The sequence below is a fragment of the Dipodomys spectabilis genome, unplaced genomic scaffold, assembly GCF_019054845.1.
Source record: "Dipodomys spectabilis isolate Male_0828 unplaced genomic scaffold, ASM1905484v1 ptg000125l, whole genome shotgun sequence".
Lineage (NCBI taxonomy): Eukaryota > Metazoa > Chordata > Mammalia > Rodentia > Heteromyidae > Dipodomys > Dipodomys spectabilis.
In genome coordinates this window covers 653503-674763 of record NW_024870802.1, presented here as the reverse complement: position 1 = coordinate 674763, position 21261 = coordinate 653503, and the positions used below count along the sequence as shown (strand labels likewise).

The 21261-nt window shown below is 44.9% G+C and overlaps 1 protein-coding gene across 1 annotated transcript; it reads left to right on the top strand.

The window, feature by feature from the left end:
* Positions 1-1127: 1127 nt before the first annotated feature.
* LOC122115779 (inactive pancreatic lipase-related protein 1) lies at positions 1128-13363 on the top strand. The gene is made up of 13 exons (XM_042689316.1): positions 1128-1146; positions 1250-1298; positions 1844-1998; positions 2375-2500; positions 3184-3318; positions 4710-4818; positions 6150-6269; positions 6368-6487; positions 8675-8793; positions 9600-9729; positions 11808-11916; positions 12399-12566; positions 13240-13363. Exons 2-13 carry the CDS (start codon positions 1250-1252, stop codon positions 13319-13321), a joined length of 1422 nt encoding a protein of 473 aa, XP_042545250.1. The 5' UTR covers positions 1128-1146; the 3' UTR covers positions 13322-13363.
* Positions 13364-21261: the final 7898 nt, after the last annotated feature.

Here is a 21261-nt window from a genome sequence, read left to right as displayed (position 1 = left end):
AAGCGTAACAGCTCATCTGTACCTGCATAGATCCCTAGATACAACTTTAGCGCTTCCCCTTCCTCTTTGAGTCAGACCTTCTTTTCTTTTCTCAGACTTGTGGGAATATGTACCTGCCATTACTTTTGTGTATTTGTACAGATTAAAATATTAAATATACTCTGTCAGGTCAACCAGATGGCTCAGGTCTGCCTGAGTTCAGGGGAAGTCTGTTTTCTACTATGACTTATGCTACAGACAAATCTCCTCTAGTCTGTGGGACTGATGTTCAACAAATCTTGTTGATCACTTTCTCAATGTAGCAAGATGTTGAATATTCAACAGTTCTTGTTCCACTCTTGTGCAGGTAGATCCAGATTCTACCTCATCATCTATTAGAGGTGTCACTCTGCAAGCAATTTAGTTGTCTTTCTGAGTCAGTGTCCACATCTGCAAAGGGAGGCTAAATGATGATACCTACCTGATGTGGTTTTTATCAGACATAAATTGGGAAATGTACATAAAGTGCTTAAATCTCAATACTTGATAAGTTGCAGAAATGGTCAGCTGCTACTCATTACTCCAGAAGAAAGTCCCTTCTGTTTCCTTAGCAAGAAGTTTCCTTCATCCCATACCCAAGTGCTTGGACTATTGTGAAGGATGAAATTTGACAGGGAAGCAGATTTCATTTAAGGTTGAGGTGCTTGCCTGTGAGGTCTTATCTGCCCCATGTGTGAACCTGCTGGCTGCTCACAGGTGTGCAGAGTAGATCATGAGCTGTGTCTGTCTTGCAGGTGTGCAACCTGCCCTCAGATGATCTTGGGAAATTCCACAGGCGTGAGGTGGGTTGGTGATATGAGCTTCTGGGGTCTCCTCAACACTTTATTCAAAGCCTAGTAACACAGTACAATAATTACTACTTTTTTTCAGATTGGTTTCTTGCAAAGCAATGGTTAACTGGAACAGGTAGTAACTGGGGAAACTGTGGCAGAGGTTTTTATGATAGCCACTAATCTTGTTCTGTGTATTTGTACAGATTAAAATGTTAAGTACACACAGTATATGCTATCATCACTCACTATGTTCTTGAAATAGAGTCTAAATGATAAGGCTGGAGTATATAAGGCTGGAATCCTGGGGTAGAGAGTAGCCGAATCGTCAGACAGGGTAAGCTACTTTTGCATTCTCTCCCCCACCAGCTGAGAAACAAAATCTTTGCTTGTTATCTGTGATAATTTGGTGAGGCTGAGTGTGTTTGACTCTATTGTAGATGCTGATCTTCTGGACAATCACACTTTTCCTTCTGGGAGCAGCCCAAGGTAAGAACCACCACACCTGCCCAAGCAAAGGCTATAAAGCCAACCTCTTAGCACTGGCTGGAGGAAGCTTTAGACCAGCAGCTCTAGGGGCTCAACTCTGCCTGGGAAAGTGGGCAGGGCAGTTGAAGAGGGACCTCCTTAGAGTATCTCCTCCCCCCCCCCCCCATTTTCCAACAAAGTCATTAAACACTGGCAGAACATCTGGAAGCAACTGACATTTGCAGGCATTAATACTTACCTGGTTCACGTATTGACTCATCAATGCCAATTATCATGTTAGTCAAACAAATGTATCCGAACTTAGGAGAAGACTCTGAACATTTCAGCTTTAAAGGCAGTTTGAAGCAAAGTCCTGGTGGGTTTCTTAGTGGAATTCTACAGGGCTAGTCTAGACCAACCTATAGATAGTAGGCAAGAGGTAGAGTGTGCATCTCCTGTCTGCACACTATTTTCAGGCAGAAGAAAGACTGACCCTGGGCCACAAGGACACCCCAGAGCCTGTTCTTAGGAGTGAACGCTTAAATAAATCCCCGCTTTCCCCTCAGGAAATGAAATTTGCTATGCGGATCTTGGGTGCTTTTCTGACATTGAGCCTTGGGCTGGCACTCCAATCAGGCCTCTAAAGCTTCTCCCCTGGAGCCCAGAGAGAATCAACACCCGCTTCCTACTCTACACCAATGAAAACCCAAACAACTTCCAGGTGAGACCCCTCCCGCAATAACATTGCTTTCACATGGAGAGAGCTGGGCAAGTGGAACACCAGGAGCAAATTTTTCAGTTACCAAGACTCCGGCTGCTTATGTGGCCTGGTCTGGGCATAGGGTTTACTGTCCAACTAGAGCCATCAAGAAGATAAGCCTGTGAGACATAACCCAAATGCAGTGTGGGGAGGCGGGGTGGGGGATGGGAAGACCTGTGGAGATTGAGCAGGAAAAGGGAAGTCAAGGTGGGCTTCATGCAAGAGGTGGCTTCATGCTAGGCTTTGAAAAGCCAAAACATCCATACAGAGATGCAAAGGGAAGAGATGGGCTTGTGGAAAGAAGTGGCAAAAACATGCTGCGTTGTGTATGTCACAGATTCTTCGTCTCTCGGATCCATCAACGATTGAGGCATCGAATTTCCACATAGACAGGAAGACTCGCTTCATTATCCATGGTTTCATAGACAAGGGAGAAGAGGGCTGGGTGGTAGATATGTGCAAGGTAAGAAGAGCTAGCTCTGACCCCTCGACTTCCTTGCCACGTCCCCTCGGCCACTGTACCACTAGGGCCATCACCTACCTCCCACTGATGTCTGCTCACTTGATGGAATCTCAGTAAATGAACTTGAGAACAGAAATCCTTCCATATTAGGTCCCTTTGTGCAGCCAAAAATGCCTCCCTTCCCCCAAAGCACAATTCTTCCCCTTGTTTCTGACTTCTGTATTCCACCTGCCACTGGAGGCAGGGGCCTTTGCTATGTTGCCAGGCTCCTGCTGTGTCTTTGCTGGCTAAACCAATTTGCAGTGTTTTGTCTTATTTTCAGCAAGAGATACTTATGTTTTTGCAAATAAGGTTTATATCCTATTGCTCTCATCTTCTCATCCCAGAAAGTCAGATACATGTGGCTGTGACAATTTATTTTCTGAAACACGGAGAACTAAGATTGACAGCGTGATTTAAGTGACGGAATAGAAAGTACCACAATTAGAGGGCATAGGGAATCTGAACAGCCACAGAAGGACATAGGCATGCGCTCACAGAGGCATGCATGCACACATGCAGACACAGACACAGATGTCCATATAGATAGGCACACCCATGCACACACACATGATACCATCCTTCTGTTCTTCTTGTAAATACACTATTTCTGTCTATAATACCTGATGTCTCCCCAACACCAGAACATGTTTGAGGTGGAGGAGGTGAACTGCATTGGTGTGGACTGGAAGAAAGGCTCCCAAACCACCTATACACAGGCTGCCAACAATGTGCGAGTTGTGGGTGCCCAGGTGGCACAGATGCTCCACATCTTGTCGGTGAGTGTTTCTGTATAGAGGGCAGAGCTGCTGGTCTCTCATGGGTACATAGATTTCAAAAAAGAAAACACACAACAAGGAATGTGGTCCAAATCTTACTTCTGGAAAATCTGATCATTGCCTTACTGACACACTAGTGAAAGAGAAGCTAGTAAGAGCTAACTCTTAGTAGGTAGGGGCTTTAGTGTGATTTTCAATTCCTTCAGTAGTGATACCAGAGAAGGAAGTTACTTTGTCTAGATGTTACTGAACGAGTAAATAGGTGGCCTCCAGGTGGGGCAAAACATGGCGTTGCCAACCAAAGCCAAATGGAGCCAAAAGACAAGACATGCAATTGGCATGTGCCAGCTTTGCTGGCCTGTGAGCCTGAGGGCCTCTAATGTAATTGTATAAGAAGCACAATTGGCCAGTCAGAAACATTTGATAAACAGCCAAGCCCAAGGTGCCAGCACCTTGTAGCTTTATTTTCTTTACTTTTTGACCCTGTATATTAGTACAATCTTGAGAGATAAGAGTAGAGAAATAGGGGCTGGGAAGGTGGCTCAGTGGTAGAGTGCTTGCCTTGCATGCCTGAGGCCCTGGGTTCGATTCCTCAGCACCACATAAGCAAAAAGAAAAAAGCCAGAAGTGGCTCTGTGGCTCAAGTGGTAGAGCGCTAGCCTTGAGCTGAAGAGCTGTGGGACAGCGCCCAGGCCCAGAGTTCAGGCCCCACGACCGGACCCCCCCCCAAAAAAAAGAGTAGAGAAATAGGATGGATGAGATTACTTGGCCCCCAAGATGGGCAGGAAAGGCTTGCAATGACTATCAGGTTCTGGATGGGATGATAAAGGTTTGGTGGTTTGTATAGAGATGGATGGCACTTAAAGAAAAAGTCTCTCCCCAGGCAGGCTATTTTGATGATAGTTGAACAAGTGGTTGGGAAGATAGGCTACAAAGAAAGAAAATGGTATATATTTGAATTCCATAAAAAGTGTGGCTGTAGCCAGGCACTGGTGGCTCACACCTGTAATCCTAGCTACTCAGGAGGCTGAGATCTGAGGATCAGAGTTCAAAGCCAGCCTGAGCAGGAAAGTCCATGAGATTCTTATCTCCAATAAACCAACAGGAAACCAGAAGTGGCATTTGTAGCTTAAGTGGTAGAGCGCTAGCCTTGAGCTGAAGAGCTGAGGGACAGCACCCAGGCCCAGAGTTCAAGCCCCATGACCAATAACAACAACAAAAAAGATGTGGCTCTAGAAGAGTCTAGGAAAGTAGATAATGAGTTGGAGACACTCTGAGGCTACCCTAGTGAGTTGAGGCTGAAGCCTGAGTACCAAGAAAGCGTGGGGTTTCCCAGATGAAGAGTTATGCCATCACAGCACACCACCCTGAAAATACTATCTCTCCTCCAGACAAACTACAGCTACTCACCTTCCAATGTCCACCTCATTGGCCATAGTCTGGGAGCTCATGTGGCTGGAGAGGCAGGGAGCAGGACTCCGGGCCTGGCCAGGATTACCGGTAAGGCCCCAGGTTAAGTCCATAGATTTTGTCTCCAGTGATACCAGGATGTGTTCACAAGCCTTCAGTCCAGCTCAGAGCTGTCCCAAATAGGGCCAACTCCCTTAGCCAGCTGGAGCCTGTATAGAACATTTTAGAAAGCCCCCAAGAAGCACATCATAGTGGCAAGGAATGCCGTGGCTCTGCTCCTCTGTGCCTCGTCAGCCTCCATTCTGGTCCCTTTTCTCCAGGTTCAAGTTCCTAGGTTCACTGAGAATAGGAAAATGCAGAATAAGGCTAGTGTGGACCCAAAAGAAACACAATCGCAAAGGGGCTATCTGTTCTTCCTTTCAGCTGTCTCATGCAAGGACAGAACCTGAAAACTATGTTCCACTTTCTCTCCCAGTAAAAGACACCCACTAAAGAATTCATTCTTTGACCTGAGTTAGGCTGCTGAATTATAACAACAACAGCAAAATATATCTCTGTAATATAATGCTACTATAATTACTATGGCAAACAGAAGTGCCTAATTATCCCAAATACTTCAGAAAGTACTTTATATCTTCTCATTTAAATCTTGAAGTTGAAGACACAGACTCAGGGAAGAAATGATTTGCCCCTGGCCACACAAGTGGTCAACAATAGAACTGAAATTCATAGCTGGCTTTGCCAATGTTTGGCTCAAGCCACTCTCTACCTTTATAAGAAATCTACCTTTGATTATCAGTAGATGACTTCTTTGAATTTCTGTTCTTACCAAATCTTCACATAACTACCCCAGGATCGCTGACAAGAAGGAACAATGGTCAGCAAAGCAGTAATAATAATTACTATTTTTGTAAACACCCATGATTATATGGCAGGCACTGTGCTAAATGATACATGTTAACTTATTTAATGTATAATAAACATCTGTAATAGATGACAACTTTGCTAACATTTTCTAAAATGGGAAAACTGAGTCAAGAAAAGGTTGAGGGATTTGCTCTAGGTCATGCAGCTTACCCACAAAGTAACTAAGCAGGGATTTAGAAGTCCCTAACCCAGCCTAAGACAAATAAGAACATTAAAGATGAAAGATATACAAGTAAATGGAAGGATTTGATGCAGAAAGATATCCTTATTCAAACAAAATCTAAATTCCATACTCTTCTGCCCCACCACAGCCCTCTAAATAATCAGCACTGAAACTCTATGCCATATTTCACACCCAGCACCACGGTACTGCACTCCTCCTGGGTATGGCGCCTTTTGGGTTGGGCAGTACACAGCCTGAGAAACTCTATACCACAGTCCTTCTGGCACCAACAATTTGCCTATTGTTCCACATCGCCAACCGTCTCTTTTAGGATTGGATCCTGTAGAAGCAAGCTTCGAGGGCACTCCTGAAGAGGTCCGACTCGATCCCTCTGATGCCAACTTCGTCGATGTGATTCACACAGATTCAGCTCCCTTGATACCATTCTTAGGTGAGCTCCGAAGTCCTCAGCTATGAACACATGCGATTGAGTCTTAACCACAAGAGCTCTGCCTTGCACCAAGCTCATTTCTGTTCCAAATACTTCAGGTTTTGGATCAAAACAAATGTTGGGTCACCTTGACTTCTTCCCCAATGGAGGCGAGAACATGCCAGGCTGCAAGAAGAATATCTTGTCACAGATTGTGGATATAGATGGCATCTGGTCGGGTAAGGCTATATGGCGGGGCACGAGGAGGTGGGGGACAGAAAGGACACCATCACTTCCCTGGACTGTGCAGCACTTCTCAGTGACGAAAACGCATTTCCCTTTAGAAAAACACAATGTTTTTTTCCGCAGGCTTGTTTCTGAAAAAAGATGGTTACATATTGTTGCTGTTCACACAGAGAGACCCAGGAATGCAGTGTCTGGTAGGCAGAAAGTAGACTACACCATGCAGGTATAGACGAAATTTATTGAAATGTCACAGGCTTATATACAGCATACAGGCATAAAAAGTAAATCTTCAATCAAGGGACAGAAAGTTAATCTTAAATAGTTTTACGGGAATACAGACCATGAGAGTTAACTTTTAGCTAGTAAGCAGGAAGAGTTAATCCTTGTCAACAGATGTGAAGTAGCTCCAGTGATCACAGGTTACAAAGAATAAGCAAAGTGTTGGTGGGCTTCCTCAGACACACAAAGGGAGTCTCATGGCATTGTTCTACAGGACTAATCAGAAGAGCACGAAGGACACTTTTGCATACCTTCACCTGAGGCTTATGGCCAGGTGTCCCCTGACTTGGAAGAGGTGTCCCCTTCCCCCCCACACACACCTCTTCCCAAGGGAATGCATGTTGGCATATGCACCGTCACGGCACACAAGTCCTCATATGGGGTCACGCGAGATGGTGCCTCTGACAACATATGTGTTATATCTTTGTTATATCTTAGCTCTACTGATTTTGGAATTCCTTACAAAACTGTGATTTAAAGCTATAACTTCAACAGTCCACTGATAGCTCCCTAACAGAAAGGACAACCATAACAGTATGCATCTAGCTATCACCAAGAAAATTATTCTGCAAACTCTTCCTTGGGAGTCAGTGATGTGAGTCAAGCTTAGGTAACTAGCTTTAGTAGCCAGAGTGATAATGTTTCCAGTGAAGTCCTTGGCAAAGCCATTTGCCCAATGAGAGTCATTGTCACTTGCTTACAATAAACAGGAATAAGAAGCAATCAGAGTAAGGAAGACTGGTATGGGAAATGGCTGCTGACCACTGATAAAGCATGGCTACAAAGAAAGGGCATGCTTGCATACATCTGTGAATCTATAGCTAATGAGGTCAAAAGGACAACTGCAATCCAACTGCCCATGTCTTATGCCTGTAATCCTACTTACTCAAGATTGAGGTTCAAAGCCAGCCTAGGCTGGAAACGCCATAAGACTCTTATCTCAAATAAATGCCAAAAATACTGGAAGTGGAGCTATGGTACAAGTGGTAGAGCACTAGAATGAACAAAAGAAGTTCAGAGACAGTGCGTAGGCTCTGAGTTCAAGCTCCAGGACTGGCAAAAAGAGGATAGTTGCAAGATATAATTTCAGCCATATTCATCTTATGACATCATGCAACTTAAACCCTTACTGGTAGGATCAAACCTACTAAATTTGATCAAAATGACTTAGCTGCTCGTAAAACAGATACTAAAGGTGAGGACACATGTCTTACCTTTCATTGTCTTACAAGGGCTTTGTGTGAATAAGAGTAGCCCAAATTCTCCACAGATAATTGACCAGCCAGTTCAGTCCAGGTCCGGAAGGAACACTGTGGCATTTGTCACATGGCATGAGTTTTTCGGGACAGGGATAGTTAGGAAAAAGCACAAGAGTAAGAATGATGCTTAGACACAGCTACAAAGAGCTACTCAACTCTTGATTCATCCAAGTACAATATGACAATGTTCTAGTGCTGGTTGTGTCACAACTGGGAGATTATGCTATGTCTGGATTGATCTTTCTAGAACACTTCCAACTTGAATCCTGGATACAAAATGGCACAGAGGTTCTAAGGATGGTCTCAAAAATAAGATGGTCTTGGGTTCTAAAGTTTTACCTCATGTTATTTATAATCTGAAAATCAGAGGCTGGATCTGTGGCAGTGTCTGTAAAGGGGATAATACAATACCCCTCCATATAGACTCCATGTATAATGTACACAACACGACCAGAACATTTCCTGCCAGACCCAAAGGACCCACTGGATGTTCATTGTAGTTGTGACTGGATTTTTGAACTCCCTTAAATTGTGAAAATATGGTTCCAGTTTGGAAGTATCACACACTTATAAAATGATGCACACATGCTGCCACAGCCTGCTCCCAACCATCTGTGCCCACTTCCTCCCATGTTTCCCCAGGAACCCGGGACTTTGTGGCCTGTAATCACCTACGAAGCTACCAATATTACTCGGAGAGCATCCTCAGCCCTGATGGGTTCACCGCATATCCCTGCACCTCCTACAAGGCCTTTGAGTCTGTAAGTTACTATCCTGTCCTGAGGACTAAGCACATGCTCTGTGGGATGGGACTGAGGACCAGCGGGGTATGGGATTTGAAGTGACTATTCACTCCATACTTGGCATTGCCCCTCAGAGTTTCAGGTCCTGTGCAACAGAGGAAGAAAAAGAAAAATAATAACTTTAGGTAGGAGATGACAGAAATTCTAGAATAGACTCAAAGAAGAGCTTTGAGTGGCTTCCATTTTGAAACATGACTGGCAAGATGATGGAGATTAGATTAGGACAGAGGCAGAGTAAACACAGAAGAATGGGTGAGAACAGGAAACCTCCTCCATCTTCCCCAATGAAAGAAAGGCAGACACTGGGGTTCTGTGTGCCAGGCTGATCGCAGGGAAGAAACAGAAGAGTGCTATACTGAAGCAGGTCTGCTCTGTCTCAAGGGATCCTAAGATCCTCTTATTGGCCTGAAATTCACCAGGGTCAGAGTTTGCAGCCCATAGAAACTGATAAATTCAGCAACTGGAGTTTTTTGTCCCAGAGCTGGCTGCTAGTGACCCACTGGCATTATACTTTTGGAAAGTATATTTGATAGAATTTGGGCTCAAGACTTTCAAGACATTCAAAACTCCCTGGATAATTTTGATGGGTTGTACATAGGGACTTGGAACCCTGCTGAAGGTGAAGGTTATTGAGAGGTCAAAGGTTCTGACTCCCTGTGACAAATGAAGAAACTGACAACTGTAGTTAAATGTGTCCACTCCCCTAGATACATTGGTTGTAAGACAAACTCACCTTACAGTGCCCTCTGTTCTCCTCTCACTAGAACAAGTGCTTCCCCTGTCCAGACCAAGGATGCCCACAAATGGGTCACTATGCTGATAAATTTGCTGGCAGGACAAGCGAGGAGCAACAGAAATTCTTCTTGAACACAGGAGATGCCAGGAATTTTGCACGTAAGTTGCACTTTCACTACTTGTCCAGGGAAGAAAGTATAATTTCTGTTACAAGTATATCCTTGCCTCTACCCTGAAAGATTTCTGGGACCATTTTGATGATCTTAGAAAAGGAATGTCTAGTAGAACAAATCCAGCAGTGGTACTCAGCAGACACTATGTTGAAAGTGAACTATATAACTTGTAGGTTGGGGACGGGAGAGATAAATTGAGAGAGAATGGAGGTAAGGGTGACATTGCCAAAAAGAATTGTAGTTATGAAGTGGTAACTCCTCTGTACATCACCTTTATAATAACAATTTTTAAAAATTAATAATAAAAAGAAATGGACATGTCCAACCCATCCCATTTACGACTCGGCTAACATTTGAAAAGATTCTGCATCTCTTCCATTTTTATGTTCATGGCATGAATGGACAGGAGTAAATAGTGAGATTAATGGGATTGGCTGATTTGCATGGCTTTAGGTAGACTACCCAAATCTCTACCTCTTCTCAGTTCATTGTCACCTGTTTATTCATTCAGCGCTCTAAATGGGCCTCTTAAGGGGCTCAACTCCAATCTCACCACCCGCTTTGTCAAGCATCCCTGCTGACCCTTTGATGGAGTATGAGTAGGAATCAAAGGAGAGACCATTTCTCTCCAAAACACCTTGAATGAACTTGGACATCTAGGGTCAAGTCAGACATATTTGAACCTCTTTGTGATAACCTGACCTAGGATGTTTCCAGAAGGCATTGCCTAGCAAAAACAGAGACTGTGTATTTGTAGGAATATATAGAAATAACGCATGCCTTATGTAGTTTTTAAAGTCAGGGTTTTTGAGACATAATTTATAATACAGTAATATCCATCCTTTTTAGTGTACAGGTCTATGATTTTTGACATGTGACTAGATGTATACCTAGCTCCACTATCAAGACACAGAACATTTCTATGACCGTAAATACAAGTCTGTGTAATTCTTTTGTAAGGAGACATTGGTTAATCAATCCTTCACTGATGGGCAATACATGAAGTACTTGCCCATAATATTTTAACAATGATAAAGTAACTATTCAAAAAACATGGATTTATTCCTCAACAGTTATTTATTGGCCATTAGATAGGGACTGCTAGGTACTGGGGATGGAGGGATGAACAAGTAACTACTCCTGAAATGTATAATCAGAAGAGAAGGAAACTGAGCAACTACAAGGGGGTTGGGCTTGGTGGTTTCCTGCTGTGGCATTACAGGACAGAGCGGCTGACTCTGAATGGACAAGGGACAGGGACAATATCTCTGAGGATTTGAAATATACATAGGAGATAGGCAAAGGTATGTGCTTGTTTATGTACATGTGTGTGTACATGTGGGAGTGTTTGTGAAAGCAACTTCACATGTATTTCTGTTTTAGATATGTGTGTATTGAATTGTGTGTGCATGTTTGTTGATAGTTGTGTGCTTCTATGTATTGTGTGACTATGTACATATAGTTTATATGTCTGTATTTGTGTGTGTGTGTTGTGTGTGTGTGCACACAGGCACTGTAGTAAGTACCCTGACTACAAATCTAGGAGACAAATGCCTAGGCATCTGCTCTGTACTTGGAGCCTTTCTAGGGTTCTCAGGCTGCAGACAGGAAGCCCCCGTGGTGCTCTGCAGGCTGCACCCCTGTGCGACCTCTGCCCGTGTTGACTGGAGCCCCGGCTTCTCCTCTTCTGCCTTCACTCAGTGCTGGCAGCCTCCAGCACAGTTGTCCCTGTGCACCGATGGGCATCTCTGCCCCATGGGATCCAAAAGCCATTTGCTTTCTTCACCAATGCAGCTGGTGAACCTGAAGAGTTAAAATTTTACTTTTATTTAATTTGAGTTTACATGTGAGCAGCCACCTGTGGCTAGTGGCCCCCTTACTGGGCAATGCCAGTGGACAGAAGGCCAGTACTAGGCCTGTCATTGTCTTCAAGTCCTAGTATTAGGTGTGGATTAACAAGTTGAATGCCTTATATTTTAACGGCTTGAGGCATGGGGCAGGGACGAGACCCAGACTTGGGCCACCTATGTGTGAGAATAATCTGAACTCTTCTATGCTCCACAGGCTGGAGATACGGGGTTTCTGTGACGCTGTCTGGGAGAGCAGTCACTGGCCAGATTAAGGTCGCGCTGTATGGAAATAAGGGGAACACTCGCCAGTACGACATCTTCAGGTAGTTCTCTGTCTCATTCCATGCTTTTCACAATTTTCAGACCATGTACTTAAATGCTTGCCACTTCCTGTATATCAGTGGGTATTAAGTTACTCCCAAATATCTTGTTTTATGATTAGTACATATATTTCTTCCATATAAAAATACTTTGAATAAGCAATATGAAATAATAATTAAAATAATAAAACATTTAAAATAATAGAGATGAAATGATATAAAAATCAAATAATATGAAGTTCTATCATCTTTATTAAGACAGTTTTGAAGAGACATTAACTTGAATTTGATAAAAGCAATCCGTAAGTAATAACTTGAGGTTGCGTGCACTTATCAGCCTTTTCTATATTTCTCCGCTATTGACTTGAGGATTAAGTTAGAAGATGACTCATTCATCTAAGGTAGAAGATCACCACATAGAGGCCTCCCGTGGCAATTAAAATGCACTTCCATGAACCGGAATGTCTCTCTTTCTCTGTTTCAAGGGGGCTTATCACGCCAGGCTCCACCCACTCCAATGAGTTTGATGCAGAGCTGGATGTCGGCACCATTGAGAAAGTCAAGTTTCTTTGGAATAACCACTTGGTAAACCCAACTTTCCCCAGACTGGGTGCAGCCAACATCACCGTGCAAAAGGGAGAGGATAAGACAGTGTATGTATCTTTCCTTTGCCGGTTCGTCTCAGAATGTGTACAAAAGTTCATGTCTGTAATGGAAACTCATCCCACAACATGATAGTAGGCCAGAAAATCAGCCATCTGTGGCTCCGACAGGACCCCTGAACCCAAGTGTGGAAGACAAGGTCAAGGGCACTTGATATGCATCTGTACCATAGAAAGTTTGAACTACCACATCAAGTAAACCTGCATTTGTATCTCGGCTCTTCACTTGGCTGAGAGCCTTTGTGCCTCGCTTTCCTGTCTTGTAAGGCAGGACTAATAGTAAGACCTCCTTAGACCTATGTGGTGGAAGTGAAGTTCAGACAAGATAACTATTTAGTGTAGTTGATTGTGAATGCTGAGAGCTCAGTACTATAGCTCCTAAGGTATCCTCTCCAGTCCCAAGGGTAACTAACTAAGGAAGAGAGTGTCCATCTGTAAATGAATCTGCAATCTCTACTGCTCACCATGGCCCTGAGCCACAGCCCTGACACACACAGAGGCCCCTCCAGAACAATACCAGGTCCTGTTCCCAGGGCCACAGCCCTAGTGACCACTCAGTGCCTTTCAGGTTGTAAATCAGCATTAACCCCTTCTCAACAGTGGCAGTTGCAATGGCTTTCCTAAGGATAACCAAATATATACCAAGCATTTGTTTTCTCCACAGGTACAGTTTCTGTAGTGAAGACACCGTGAGAGAAGATGTTCTGCTCACTCTCACGCCCTGTCCAACACCAGGCACCATGTGATCCCTTGCAAATCTCAATAAAATCCATTGTTTCATCTGTCCAGTTACAGTGTATCTCAGATACCAACTGCCACCCATGCGGACATTTGCAAGTCAAACCCTTAGACTTTCACAAGCATTTCTGTCCCCTTGGGTCTCCTGCCTTTGACTTTCCATCACACTCCACTCCTCCCCACCTTTCTTGGTCCCCACACTTGCTGAAGGGATGGAGATCAGCGATAGGGAGAAACTGAGTCACCGAGCAAGGAGGTAACTGCCCAAACACAAGTGAATTTGTGACCCTGTAAGAATCCAGGGCTGGGCCCTGACTTAGCTTTCAATGTTCCTTTCTGACTCACTGCTCACTTTGAGGGATTATAGAAAGGCCCTGGAATGCATGGTATCTTGGAAGTGACAGATTTGGAGATGGAGGGAACCACACCGTGGCCTTGGTTCTTGGTGACAAACCCAGGGACTGTGGTGAGAAGAAGTATGCAGTACCCACAGGCTTCCAGCCCCCACTCACAGGCCTGACCTGCCTCAGGGCTTTGTCTCTATCTACCAAGCACAAGTTGTCCCTGGACAGGCCCTGTGCTCTGAGAATGGCTCCAGCCAGGGGTTCTGAGGAGTGCATAACACAGAACATTGTTCAGATGGGGTTTTTCTGCTATCCCGTTGGCTGGAGCCACTGATTGCCACCCTTGGCCAATCAGTCAAGGTCCTATGGCCCCATTGACACAGACCCCAGGAAGTGTGGGTGTCTTTCAGTGGTCCAGTCTGAGCCACTACCCTCCCAGCAGGTCCCCACTTCCCCAGAGCATGACCCCTCTTGGTCCCCAGGCTGCACATCTCCCCCATGGCAGTTCCAGACCTCAGTTTCTATGGGATGCTAGAAGGAAGCTTCCAAATTGAATATGAATGGGCTGTGGATTGTTCCTGGATACAAGCCTAAAGGAGCGAGTACAGTAGAGGACTCTCAGAGTCACTGCGGGGAAGCATCCCAAATAGCCCTCAGCCTCACTGCTGGCAGTTACTTGCCTTTAGGAGTCATTGATTCTGGAGGCCACGAAGCTGAGTGGCAAGTTTTCATCTGTCACTAGCCGTATAGTAGATGACATCTCTGGCATGTGAGTTACATTCAGGGACTTAAAAGCAACTTTTGTTCAAAGCACTAATTCTTCCCTTGCACAGGTATCCAGCAGGTGCCTAAAACAGGACGGAAAGCTTGGCCCCTCTACCTTCATATTATATCTGTCCCCTCTGTTCCGTTAGTCTTTGGGCCACGCTGTTTCAACTCAACTCTGCACATAGACATGGTAGTCATTTAAGAAATGTTTATGGGGAATGTTAGTTTATCTGTAACTTCCCTAATCTTGCTCTTCAAGGCTAAAGATGCCAGGGTAAGATCAACTAAGATGTATATGGTCAAGATTTACAGGGACATTTTGATCATCATAGTACCAATTACCAGCATCCCGTTTCAGGCCACTACTCCTATCCTAACCTGAGCCCCTGTCTTGCCTAAAGATAAAGGAGGTTGAAATTTATGAAGAGGAATAAATGGTCATTTCCAGATACTGGTCAACTCTTTTCTCATTTTGCTGGCATTCCAGATAGATCATTTGCCTTGCCCTAAAAACTTGTCATCTGATCCCTGGGCTCCTTTTCAAATGGCAGGTAAACAGATTTGAGTTTGGTAGCAGCACAGGATACCAGCAAAGTCTCAAAAATAATGATGATAGCACCTTAGAATCGAGGGCTCTCAGTTACCAGAGCTACCTAATAATGAGGAGCCCTTTGTCACAGCTTGACCCAGCACTGAGGCTGACCACATGCCCTGGACAAGGCAGGACCATGCTGGCCAGAGAGCGACATCAGTACAATGCAGATGCTTCACATACTAACTCTGCACCTGCCATCGCACCCCACACTGGAGATGGAAAAAAGCCAAAGACACCAGCCCTGCACTTGAGAGTAGCCCGAGTGCCACACCCAAAGAAAAATTGGTGCATTTGGAGTGCAAAAAACAAAGCATATCCCAGGATAGAGATCAAGGCAAAGAAATGAGCAAGATGCCAAAGGCCCACAGAGGCATACTTCTAAGCCCAGGCCTGAAGGAAGACATCCTCCAGAGATCTCAGAGTCAGACCAGCCATGAGGAAGCACCTCCGTGAGTCTCCAGGTCAGAGATGCTGAAGGCATCAGGCGTGGGTGAATGGAATATAGTATCATGGAGGTGGGCATGGGTAATAGCCCTACTCCCTGATCAAGAACAACTCATCTTCTCTGCTCTCCAGACTAACATAAATGAGTGATGACTTAAGAGAAATGCTTTGAAAATAGAAAGAAGCTGAAAAGAGTGTTCAGCCATGGAGAGAGAAAGCAAGCTAGAAGAGTCCCCAAGTCTGTCAGCCATGCCATTTACATGCAGCCAAGCCCACGGGGTGACCTGGGATGACCTACATCCTGGAGTCAGGTACAGGAGTGGTCATATGTTCCAAAGGCCAGGGAAACAGCCAGTGGGGCTCTGAGCAACCGCAAGGATAGGAGCCTGCTGTCTTCCCACTTCCTTTCCTGGAATAAGTATCCTTTATCAAATATGCAGAAAACTTCCAGGAAGACAAAGAAAAGCTAGTTCCAAGAACACCACCATGGGCCATGACCACTGACAGTGAGGGACCAACTATCTACTTCCTGACACCCCTGGCATGTCCACACTCAGTCTGTGCATCTACCCTGGCCCTGACCTGCTGCTCTGGGGAGATAAGGGAGGTACTCACTGAATTTACTCTGAGTAGAACTACTGAGTATGAGGATTCTGTCCCTGCTCCCACTCACACTCATCCTCACCAACATTTGCTCTTGTTTATTTTCTTGATATTTGCCATTCTGACCTAGGCGGAATAGAATCTCGGTGTTATGATTACATCTAGGGAGATGTGGAACATTTCTTCATGTATTAGAATTGTCTTTTCGCCAGGCACCAGTGGCTCATGCTTGTAATCCTAGCTACTCAGGAGGCTGAGATCTGAGAATCATAGTTCAAAGCCAGACTAGGCAAGAAGTCTGTGAGACTCTTATCTCCAATTAACTACCAGAAATCCGGAACTAGTACTGTGGCTCAAGTGATAAGAGTGCTAGCCTTGAGCCGAAAAGCTGAGGGACAGTGCTCAGGCCCAGAGTTCAAGCCCCACAACCGGAAAAAAAAAAAAAGAATTGTCTTTCAGTTTCTTTGCTCATTTATTAATTGGCTTATTTGCTCTTGCTTAATTTTTAAAACAAGATGAAAATTAAAATTGAAGCTAGGTGCTGTGGCTCATGCCTATAATGGTATCCACTTGGGAGTCTGAGATAAGGAGAATCATGAATAGAGGCAAGCCCAGACAAAAAGTTATGAGAACTCCACCTCAACCCATAAAATAAAATTAGGCATAAGAACATACACTTGACATGAAAACTACATGGAACTTGTAAATAGGAGGATCATGATCCAGGCTGACCAGGGCAAAAAGTAAAATCCTAGTTTAAAAAAATAATAATAATAAAAGCAAAAAGGGCTGGAGACAAAAATCAAGCGCTCGAGTAGCTGCTGAGAAAACTCAGGGCCCTGAATTTTGAGGCACTGTAGAATATGTGTGTATTAATTTATCAAAGAAAATAGCCTAGATTTCTATTCGTTATGGTTGTTGTTTTTTGCTTCTTCAGTTTTGGTGTCAGGGTAATACTAGCTTCACACGATATGTTTGGGAACATTTCTAACATATTTTGTGGAATAGTTTGAGGAGCGTTGGTGTTAGTTCTTCTCTAGAAAGCTGATCAAGTCTATAAAAATCCTATCTCCAAATAAGGCCATATTTTGAGGCACTTGAGGTGTCAGGACTCCAACACACCTACCATGTTGGCTGTTTGTGTTCTTATGCTGAAACAATTTCCCCTTGTGGTAAACATAGGGAATTATTACAAAATTAGCACTTAAGTTCAGGAAGAGAACTAAGGCCCCATTAAAGTGCTTCAGAGAGCTTCCTGGCACCTCCTCCAGGTGAGGTCACAGGTCTGCCAGGTGAGGACACAGCAGCTGTCCCTTTCTGCTGCATCTGCCATGTGGGGATGGAACAAGAACAGGCTATACTTGTGGTAGAGAGCAGCCCTCCTGAGGCACCAAACCCGCTGAAACCGTTGTCTTGAAGTTCCTTGTCTCCAGAATGGTGACAAATACATTTCTTGGGGACCAACTCTTCAACAAATGGGCCTTGGAGGGTCTTTTAAAAATCAAACTATAGCACTAGAAGAGCATCCAGCACATTGTAGCCACATAACAATGAGCATGAGTGAGCAAACCAATGGGTAACATCGTACATCTGAAGACACCCAGGAACTACCTGCAAAATTAGAGCAAGGAAGGGCTTCAGGAAGTGGGAGAAGATGACATGAAGTAGCCTAGAGGAAGAGGGAGGTGATGCCGCCAATGAGGGCAAGGGCAGGATGGTGGGGAGGGGCAGGGAGAGAACAAAGCAGTTTCAGTAGATGTCAGATGCCAGAGAAGGAAGGCCTGAGCCAACCCTAGGCTCCGGGCAGGGCCTGCAGCAGTTGACAGGGCTCAGCAGGCTCTGATGTGGCTTCTTGCTAACCACGTTTGGTTTGCCCACAGATATTGGCCTCCATGTTCTTCTCACAACAGATAGTTAGAAGAACTTCAGGTCTATTACCCCAAAGAACGGTGGGCAACTGAGCTGGCCTTACCACTGATAGGCAGGTAGGAGCTCTTCAAGTGTCCTTGAATCCCACTGGCTGTCTTGAAGCGCCCTGTAAAGAGACAAGACAGGCTTTGAACTGCATGAGAACACCCATTGCATCATTTCCCAACCACTCTTCACAGAGGAAGGGGCACCTACCCTTCCTTGGGGGAAGCTTAGGACAAGAACAGTGTTCCTAATTCAACCTGGATTCCACCTTCCATGGGGCAGCACAGAGTCCCACGGGACACAGAACCCCAGGAGGAGGTGGAATGCTGGGGTCAAAGCCCCACCGCTGCACTCACCCTCATGCCAAGTAACCTTTCCAGATCACTGGTGTCTCCACTGTAAAATGAGAGGAAGTGAGGCTGTTTGCAGATATTTACGACTTCTAGGAGCTGGGTTATGCTCACTGTTGTATCCTCTGGAGACATCTTTTGAACCACCAGGACCTGACTCCCTTCCCATACGTAGCTCTTGCCACAACCCTCAGTACGTGGCATGGAATCTGTATTCCTCAGATCTATTTGTTCAGTTCATTTCTCACTACTCGGAGCACTGTCAGCTGGAATCATTTCATATCATCTTTAAAATGGCTGAAATGATGTCCTTCTTCAGGGTCATGAATAGAAGACTGGGTGTGCTTTCTCTAGGTTCCAGTTTTCAAAGTTTTTTGCAGGATTCCAGTTTGAAAATGACCCAGCAAGCACCTCTTGTCTGAGGCTACCTCCCTGGGAGAGGTGGTGGGAAGGCAGACCCGATCAGCTCACCAACCCCCAGGAGTTATTAACTTTGAATTCCTCATTCTTACATGCAGCAAATACCATGGCAGGCTGCCCCCTCCCCCGAATTTTCCAGACCTCCTGCCTCACGGCCCAGGACACCTACGTGTGCCAGCTTCTAGGCTCTGGCAGCACAGCAATGGTGATAGAGACCTTGACTTGCTATCAAGGCAAGATCTAGATAAATAATCATGGTTGTCTCTGTGTAAGAAAAGCTAAGGAATGGAATAAGAGATATGGAGGAGGGTCTGGAACTCTGGGCCTGGGCGCTGTTCCTGAGCTCTTCAGCTCAAGGCGAGCACTCTACCTCTGGAGCCACAGCGCCACTTCCAGTTTTCTGGTGGTTTATTGGAGATAAGGGTCTCACGGACTTTCCTGCCTGGGCTGGATTTGAACAATGATCCTCAGATCTCAGCCTCTTGAGTAGCTAGGATTGCAGGCGGGAGCCACCAGCACTCAGCCTAGGGAGTGCTTTCTTTCAGCAGTAACTGGGATTGAACTCAAGCTAGGCAAATGCTCTACTACTTGAGCCATGCTCCAAGTCTTTTTGCTTTTGAGGTTTTTTTCAGATAGGGTACTGTACCTTTGTCTTGAGCAGACTTGGATGAGAAGCATCCTACCTCTTCTATAATCCAATAGCTAGATTACAAGTGTATGCCACCATATGCCTACAGGTTCTTTTTGAGGTGATATTTTATTAGCTGAGCCCCAAAGGATGACTAACTTAGGCATGGAAGAGAGTGTTTTAAGAAGAGAAACCAAAACATGCCAAGATCTGAGAGGTGTATTCTTAAGAGATCACCTGGAGTTTAGTGAGCAAGGGGAAGGTACATGATTGAGATAGAAAAGAGGCAAGATCCAGGTGAATCTACTCCACCCTCTGCAAAGGTGACAGAAAACATTCCCCACAGTTATGAGTAGTCACTGGACTGAATCCATTCTGTGGGTGTAGGGTTTCCATTCTACCTTATTCCATTTTCTTCTATCGGGTCTGCTCCTGAGCAGGGTCAGGTTCAGCCTTAGACCTGATCATTGTTGTTCTTGCTGCTGAATTCTCCAGTAGGGGCAACAGGTAGCAATACCAGTCTTGGCTTTCTTGAGTCATACATGGGCCCACTCCAGATTTAGCCTTGCTTTCCCCATCCATAAATCTGACTCTTCTTTTTTTTGTTGTTGTTGTTGGTGGTGGTGGTGGTCATGGGGCTTGAACTCTGGGCCTGGGCGCTGTTCCTCAGCTCTTCAGCTGGTGAGTGCTCTACTGCTTGAGCCACAGCACCACTTCTGATTTTCTAGTGGTTTATTGGAGATAAGAGTCTCACAGACTTTCCTTCCCTGGGCTGGCTTTGAACCATGATCCTCAGATCTCAGCCTCGTGAGTAGCTAGGATTACAGGCGTGAGCCACCGGCGCCCAGCCTGACTCTTCTTAAACCCATTTGAAATGGGCAAGTTCATAGAGAATGAACTTCCACCAGCTGCACATTGCTTGCTTAAGCATCAGAATCCTTAGAAGGGACACACACGCACGCGCACACACACACACACACACACACACACACACATACACACACACACACACACACACACACACACACACACACACACACACACACCTGGAACCCTCAGGAAATCACTGGCAATCTCAGTGATCCTGGGATTTGTTGGTCAAAGGGCAATAGGAAAACATGGAACACTAAACCACCATTCAACTGCTGCCTGTGGGTTTGTATCCACAAGCACGGTCAAGTCCTAAAGTCACACATGCACACATCCAGCACCCTGGAAATTATCCTGTGTATAAACCCAAGAGAAGAATGTGTGTGTCCACCGTAAGACTTGAGCTGATCCCAGCCCTATTTTTCCCAACATCTCCAAAGTGGAAAGAACCCATATGTCTACAAACAGCAGAACAGATAAGCAATCATAATATGTTTTTCTGAGAAGCCTATCAACACTATACAACTTAAAAAAAAGAACCAACAAATGATACCTGTAATACATAAGAGAAGGAAAAAATACCATGCACATGACAAAAAGCAAAAACTGTAGGAATGCATGCTGTATCATTCTGTTTACATATTTCTAGGACTCTACACTACACTGCATATATCGTGATAGAGAGATGGTTGAAGAATCCTAACAGATCTGCCTGGCTTTTGGTCCAGGGCATATACACAGGAGTATATATTTGCCAAACCCATTGAACTGTACTAAAGATGTAAACTTAAGGTCTAGGCTGGGAATGTGGCTTAGTGGTAGAGTGCTTGCCTAGCATGCATGAAGCCCTGGGTTCAATTCCTCAGTACCACATAAACAGAAAAAGCCTGAAGTGGTGCTGTGGTTCAATTGATATAGTGCTAGCCTTAAGCAAAAGAAGCTCAAGGACAGTACCCAGAGACAGTGCCCAGGTCCTGAGTTCAAGCCCCAGGACTGGCAAAAAACAAACAAA